Source organism: Chrysochloris asiatica, unplaced genomic scaffold (assembly GCF_000296735.1).
Source record: "Chrysochloris asiatica unplaced genomic scaffold, ChrAsi1.0 scaffold00200, whole genome shotgun sequence".
NCBI lineage: Eukaryota > Metazoa > Chordata > Mammalia > Afrosoricida > Chrysochloridae > Chrysochloris > Chrysochloris asiatica.
The window spans coordinates 2,836,349-2,843,828 of record NW_006408718.1 but is presented as its reverse complement, the minus strand read 5'-3'; the positions used below and the strand labels follow the sequence as shown (position 1 = coordinate 2,843,828).

The 7,480-nt window shown below is 45.9% G+C and overlaps 1 protein-coding gene across 1 annotated transcript in view; it reads left to right on the top strand.

Annotated features, from left to right (window-relative positions):
* Nucleotides 1-7,104, top strand: part of QDPR (quinoid dihydropteridine reductase) — a 29,058-nt gene extending 21,954 nt beyond the window's left edge. Inside the window, exons 5-7 of the mRNA XM_006872485.1 lie at nt 1,460-1,568; nt 3,599-3,682; nt 6,999-7,104. Coding sequence (XP_006872547.1) covers nt 1,460-1,568; nt 3,599-3,682; nt 6,999-7,104 — 299 coding nt within the window. The remainder of the gene's footprint in view (nt 1-1,459; nt 1,569-3,598; nt 3,683-6,998) is intronic.
* The last annotated feature ends 376 nt before the right edge of the window (nt 7,105-7,480 follow it).

The window sequence follows — 7,480 nt, the reverse complement described above, 5'->3', positions numbered from 1 at the left end:
ACAACAACAACAACAACGTAAAATTGGTAGCATAGTGGGTACGAATTGGGCTGCGAACCACAAAGTCAGCAGTTTGAAACTACCAGCTGCTCCGTGGGAGAAAGATGAGGCGTTCTGCTCCCATAGAGATTTACAGCCTCAGAAACCCTGTACAGGGTCACTATGAGTCAGAACCGACTCCATGGCACACAGCAGCAGCAGCAGGTAAAAATTTATGGCCTTCCTTACCAAAATACGGAACCAATTGTACTCAGAATTACAAATATCAAATAACCACCTAACCAGTTTTCCTTTTTAAAAAATATTAAAATTTCTAATCCATATTGAAAGTTTAAAAATTCACATTAAATTATAAAATGTTTCAAGAGGTTATGTGACCTCTTTACTTACTGGGAAAAAAGCCCCATATACACCAATTTTTTACCCCTGGCCATTCTTGGCAGTCCTTGGTGTTCTTTGGCTTGAAGATGCATCTCTTCCACATGATGTCTCCCCTCGGTGTTTCTGTATTTTACTTTTCTTCTAATGAGGACACCACTAATGATAGTTTAGGGTCCATGTTATTCCAGTATGACCTCATGCAAACTTACCTGATTACGTCTGCAAAGCTCAATTTCCAAACAGAGTCTCATTCACAGGAACTAGCACTCAAGATTTCAACCTGTCTTCTTGGGGGATATAATTCAGCCCATTAGTACTTATTCAACCTGCCCAAGTCTCAGTTTCCTCACGGTAAAAATAAGACCAGCCTCCTGGATTTCATGACGCGAAGCTCATACCTTCCTTCTCGTCTGCAGCCTTCCTTCTGGCCTGACATGTTTGACCTGGTGTTCTCCAGTCCTCAGTGGAAGTTGTAACCTCTGTGGCGCTCATGTTCTTGGGAACTCATGACCAGGAAGGCCATAGTCCCCAGATCACCTGCCCTATACCCTCTTTTTCTATGGCCGCTCTCCATTTTGGGGGTTGGAGACAATTGGCTTGAGAAAGGAGACCTAGGCCTAGTTGTTTATGACGTTTCCAGGGAGTCACATGGTTTCACACGTTAACTCATTCATTTTCCTAACCGAATGAGTGGAGCAGGTGGGTGTCTATCAAGAACAGAAACTTATTTTCTCATCACTCCAGAAGGAGCAACTCCGGATAGTGGCTCTAGAAGAAGGTCTTCTCTTGTTGATTTCAGCTTCTGGTAGCCCTTACTTTTGGGGTTCCTGGGCCATAGATGCACTTACTTGTGTCGTTGTCCAGTTGCGTCTGCCTGTCTTCTTCCTGGTCGAGCCCACATCTTTGTCTAATCTGCTTTTTGTGACCCTGAAGTGATAAGGTTTAGGACCTACCCCAACTCATAAGACTTCATTAACAGAACAAAGAAAACCCCATTCTGAACCAGGATTGGGGTTGGGGTTTTGGCACACATTTTTTGGGACACAGTTCATTCCTTGTCATGACCTCTCTTATCCAGGGATGATTGGCTACGGCATGGCCAAGGGCGCTGTGCACCAGCTCTGTCAGAGCCTCGCGGGAAACAACAGCGGCATGCCCTCGGACTCGGCCGCCATCGCGGTGCTCCCGTGAGTATCGGGCTCCCAGCTGCGCCCTCCCATCCCACTGCCAAGTGATACCGATTGTCGGAGAGTCCTCTGCTCCCCAGAACTGGAAGACACAATCATAAACCCCCAAACCAAACATACTGTGAGTGGATTCCCACATTCATAGTGACCTTGTGGTACAGGATAAAACTGTCCCCATAGGGTTTTTGAGACTGAATTAAAAAAAATATATATTTTATTGTGAATTATGTGATAGTTTTACATGGGAGAGCATTAGCTTTACATATATCATATTGTTACATTGCCATGGTTACAATCCCCTCCATGCATCATCAACCAACCAAATGGTACACCATGCAAGCCTGCCCCCTGGTCATCAGCACACAGCTCCTCTCCCTCTCTGTGTCTACAGTTCCCAGCCGCTCCATCTCTCCACATCATCGTCTCTGCCTCCTTCTCTGGCGTCACTGTTTTGAGACTAATTTTTATGGACACTGACGGCCATGCTTTTCCCCCTAAGGCTGATGGAGGGTTTGGAGGTGGACCATCCCTTCTTGCTGAGGGCTGCTTGCTCCTCTCTTGGCAGCTGTTCTGGGGGCAGATGCTGGGTCTGCTGGGGGCACTGGCTGGACGAACTTTCCAGTTCCCCTTCATTGGATGGGTCTGTGAACCTGTGGCCTGGCTCCCCAGTTGTCTAAGTGATTGTTGAGAACTGAATGTTCTAGAGTGACTTGTACGGATCTGAATTTTGTATCCACTTGCGGAAAAATCAGAAGATTTCATGAGAAACAGCCATACAAGGAAGGATGAGGCTGTCTTTTTTCCCGTACTTCAAAAGTTTGTGGAAAAATTCCATTATCTTTTCATTTCATTTTCTCATGAACTTTTTGAAGCCCCTTAAGGAAATTCTTAGAAATGAGCTGCTGTTTAAAGATTATCATTTATTTATCGATCTCTGTTGGGTGAAGGTTTGCAGAACATGATCATTGGTTATCCATTTGACAGTTCATACACATTTTGTTTCATGTCATTGATGGCAGACCCCACAATGAAACCTCACTTAGCCCACTTACTTCCTGTGTTTCCTGTTTCCATTCCTCCCTCTGTCCTAATCCTTCTGACCTTGGTCTTTGGGTAAGGTAAATGCTGCTCTTTGGATTTCAAATGGCTGATTATTCTAAGATGTGCATACCTCCCTAGTGTTGCTGATCTCTTATAGACCAGTTTATTGTTTGGCTGAAAGTTGAGCTCAGTTCTTGTTGTTATTAGGTGCCATCAAGTCGGTACCGACTCATAGCAACCCTATGTACAACAGAACGAAACACTGCCCGATTCTGGGCCAACCTCACTATTGTTGTCATGCTTGAGCCCATTGATGCGGCATTTTGCTAATCTATCTTGCTGGGGGTCTTCCTCTTTTTCCCTGACCCTCCACCTTATCAAGCATGATATCTTTCTCCAGTGACTGGTTCCTCCTGACAATATGTCTGAAGTATGAGAGACGAAGTTTGGGCATCCTGGCCTCCAAGGAGCACTCTGGCTGCATTTCTTCCAACACAGATCTATTGGTTCTTTTGGCAGCCCATGGCACTTTCACATATTCTCCTCCAACACCATAACTCAAAAGCATCAATTCTTCTACGGTCTTCCTTATTCACTGTCCAGCTTTCGCATACATATGAGGTTATTGAAAATACCATGGCTTGGGTCAGGTGCCCCTTAGTCCTCCAGCTGACCTCAGAGCTCAGTTCTAGACCTGAATAAAGAAGCAAACTGTGGCTCTTTCATTCTGTTCTTATCTGTCTAAAGTGAGAGTTACGGGTACCTCAGTGAATTAGGCTCTATGGGGACACTTCTCTGCCTGTTTTTCCTCATTGTCTGATCTCCCCCTTGTAACTATTGTTGTCCTTGATCTCGAGACTCACGGTGGAGACCCTGTGGGGTTTCATTTTCCTGTCCTTGTTTGGGGCCCTCTGGCCAGAGCAGGAGGCCGGGTAGCTGTTTTTAGAGAGGCGATGTATAAATAAAACCCTTATCTCTGTGTGATACAGGGTAACCCTGGATACCCCGATGAACAGGAAGTCCATGCCCGAGGCCGACTTCAGCTCCTGGACACCCTTAGAATTCCTGGTGGAGTGAGTATCACACAGATTTTGTGACTGAGCAGTTTCTATCTTCTTCTCTCGGCTTTTATAGGCCTGAAGAGAAGTCTGTGTTCTCTTGGGTTATCAACACGGGTGGTCTGGGTGGTCTTTGTGAGGTTGTCAGGCACCCTGGTCTGAGTATGGTGACAGGCCACAGCGTAAAAGAGTCAGCAATGCCAGCGTCAGTCCAGGCTCCCCTACTCACCAGTCAACCATCTTGAAGATCTTGTTGAACCAGTCTGGACCGCAGTTTTGTTTCTGTATAATGAGGTCTGTAGTGATGCTGTCCTTAGCTGCCATTGACTTGGCCCATGACTCCTGACCACTACCCACATGCACCATGAAACTGGACTTTTGGGATCCATGTTTCCTTTGGCTGGGTTTTGGAAGGAGATGAGGAGATTCATCTTAGTTTGAAAGCTCTGTTGATACCTGTTCAGCATCATAGCAATATGCAAGCCTCCACTGATAGGAGACACATTGTCCAGGAGTTGAACCCGGGTTTCTGAAGGGAAGGTGAGAATTTTACCAACGCTTCGCCAACACACAGAGGATTAAATGTGGCAGTGCTTATCAAGTACTTGGCACAGTGTCCAGTCCATAGCAAGTGCTCAGTACACTTCAGCTCTTTTATTACAGTGCTGTGGGATAAAGCATTGGATTGCAAGGTCTGTTTGAACCACAAGGTCGATGGTTTAAACTCACCAGCTACTCCTTGGAAACCCTGTACAGTGTCGCTATGAGTTGAAACTGACTCAGTGGTAGTTATCAGCAACAGCATCTCCACTAAGGTCTGTTAGCTCTCATATTTTTGTATGTTTCTACCTTTTTGGAGAATTTAAAATGCGGTGGTTTGATTTTTAAGTGGGAGTCCCTTAGTGGCACAAACAGTCCTTACGGACAACAGACCAAAACACTGCCTAGTCCCACGCCAATGTATAAGTCCATTGCTGCTGCCACTGTACCAATCCAGCTATTGAGGGTCTTCTCTTTTTCACTGACCCTCCGCTCTACCAGGCACGATGTCCTCCTCCGGGGACTGGTCCTTTCTGACAACATATCAAATTACGAAGATAAAGTCTCTCCATCCTCCTTTCTAAGGAAGGATGTACATTTTCCAAGACAGATTTGTTTGTTCTTCTGGCAGTCCATGGTGGTGGTGGTGGTCGTGCCGTAGAGTCGGTTCCAACTCATAGCGACCCTGTACAGACTTTCCGAGGCTGTAAATCTTTACGGGAGCAGAAAGCCTCATCTCTCTCCTGCGGAACAGCTGCTAGTTTCGAACTGCTGACCTTGAGGTTTGCAGCCCGCTTCGTAACCACCACAGTCCATAGTATAGTCAATATTCTTCGCCAACACCATAAGCAGTTCTTCTCCAGCCTTTCTTATTCCCTTGTCCAGTTTTCACATGCACATGAGTTGATTGAAAATACCTTGGCCTGCCTGAGTCAGGGTGCATCTTAGTCCTCAAGGTGACATCTCAAGGTGAAGATGAAGGTGCTGAGGAGGAGCCGTCCATATGCACCACAGGTGACCTAACTTCAGCGAGTGAAGTCACATGTATGAAGTATGCCTGCCGTGCTCTGATAGCATAGTGGTTACAAGTCGGGCTGCCAACCTCAAGGTCAGCAGTTCGAAACTACCAGCGGTTCCGTGGGAGAGAGATGAGGCTGTCTGCTCCTGTAAAGATTTACAGCCTCGGAAACCCTATGCAGGGTCACTATGAGTCAGAACCGACTTTACAGTACTTAACAACAACAACAACAACAACACACTTATAGAGGGTGGGCTGTGGCTAGCATTCTTTGTTCTAGAAATCGTATTCACCCATTTGTGGTATTTGAAAATGCTCCTGAGAAATTGTCATGAAGTTCACTCCAAGACGTCTATGAGTTACGTCGATGGTTAGAGTGGGACTCTCTCTCACCCTCTGTTGGTATGCCGTGGAGTCAGTTCCAACTCATAGTGACCCTGCACAGGGTTTCTGAGGCTGTAAATCTTTACAGGAGCAGAAAGCCTCTTCATTCTCCCGTGGAACAGCTGGTAGTTTTGAACTGCTGACCTTGAATTAGCAGCCTGATTCGTAACCACTACGCTACCAAAGCTCTGCCTCTCACCTACTACCAACTGCTAAACATGGAGGGGAAACAAGATAATCTAAAACCTACATAATGACCATACATACCCCTGTTGCTTTTGCTGTTAGGAGCCATTGAGTCCATTTTTAACTCTTAGTGACCCGTGTGACAGAGTAGATCTGCCCTGTAAGTTTTTCTAGGCTGTAATTTTTATGGAGTCCTGGTTTGATGCTATAGGACAAGCACTAGACTACTAACCGTGAAGTTGGTGGTTCAAACCCACCAGCTACTCCTTGGAAACACTACACAGGGTTCCTGTGAATTGGAATTGACTAGATAGCACATTTAAAAACAAAACTCATCTTTTTTGGGAGCAGACAGCCTCATGTTTCTCCCTTGGTACTTCTGGTGAGTTTGAATCACCGACTTTCTGGTTGGTTGCTGAGCGTGCCTAACTATTGTGTCACAAAGGGTCACTGAGTCGAAAACCGACTTGACAGCATCTAACAACATACCCATATGCATCTAAGTATGACTTGCGCTCTTCAGGGCCACTTCTCTGCCCTGACATAATACAGCCTCTCAGGAGCCCTGGTGATGCTGTGGAATAAGCACTGGACTGCTATACCCAAGGTGGGTATCTGAAACCCACCAGCCACTCTGAGGGATGAGACTGTCTGCTTCCATAAAGATTTATAGTCTCCAGAACTGTAAGAGTCAGAATCAACTCGACGGCAGTGGATTTGCTTCACTGTTGAGTTGATTTCTAGCTCCTCGTAATGCCCTGTGTGCGGAGTAGAATTGTGCTTTTATAGGGTTGTCAAGGCTGTGACCTTTTAGAAGTAGACCAGTAGGCCTGCCTTCTAAGAATCCCCTGAGTGGATTTGAACATCCAACCTTTTGACTAAGTAATTGGGTACTTAACCATTTGTGCCTCTCAGGGACTCCCACTGAAAATCAAACCACCATATTAGAAAGAAGTCTCCAGGAAGGTAGAATCTTAACAAACATTGAAAGCTAAAATCATGCCAAATCCTGCCGCTCAGAGATTTGGACTGAGGGCAGTACTGGAATCATTGGGGACTTGGGTGTGTGTCCAGAACATGTCATGGGGCTATCACAGCTGGTATCTGTACCTTCCCGTTCTCGTAGGCCATAGATATGAGTATAAGTAAGCATGTGCCCAGATTTTCTGCTTTGACATTTAAAACTCTTCTTCTTTGTGCTAGAACCTTCCACGACTGGATCATGGGGAAAAACCGCCCGAGCTCAGGAAGCCTCATCCAGGTCGTAACCACAGGAGGAATGACGGAGCTTACCCCTGCCTATTTTTAAGCTTCATTTGGGTGCCCATGAGGGACCTCCCACAACTGGCCCTGTGTTTTCTGTAATACTGTTTGTGGTATGAGTTAGTGAGTCCTATTTTGTTGTCTTCTAATGTGCATTTGCTCTCCCAAGACAGTGTCTGATGTTTGTGAAGGGGAGGCCCTCACAACAGCCAATACTCACTAGTTAAGCTCCAGAGGTCTGTGAGGGCCCCTGGGTAATGACATCAGACCCTGGGCGCCATCTTGATTAGCTCAGTGATTTGTTGGTTTGGGGATGTTTGGAGGCCGGCTTACTTTTAAATGTTATGTTTTGTCAGAGGCATAGATTTTTGCAGCCTTGAATGAAACTGCCTTAAAATTCCTCTAGTGATGTAAGCAAACCC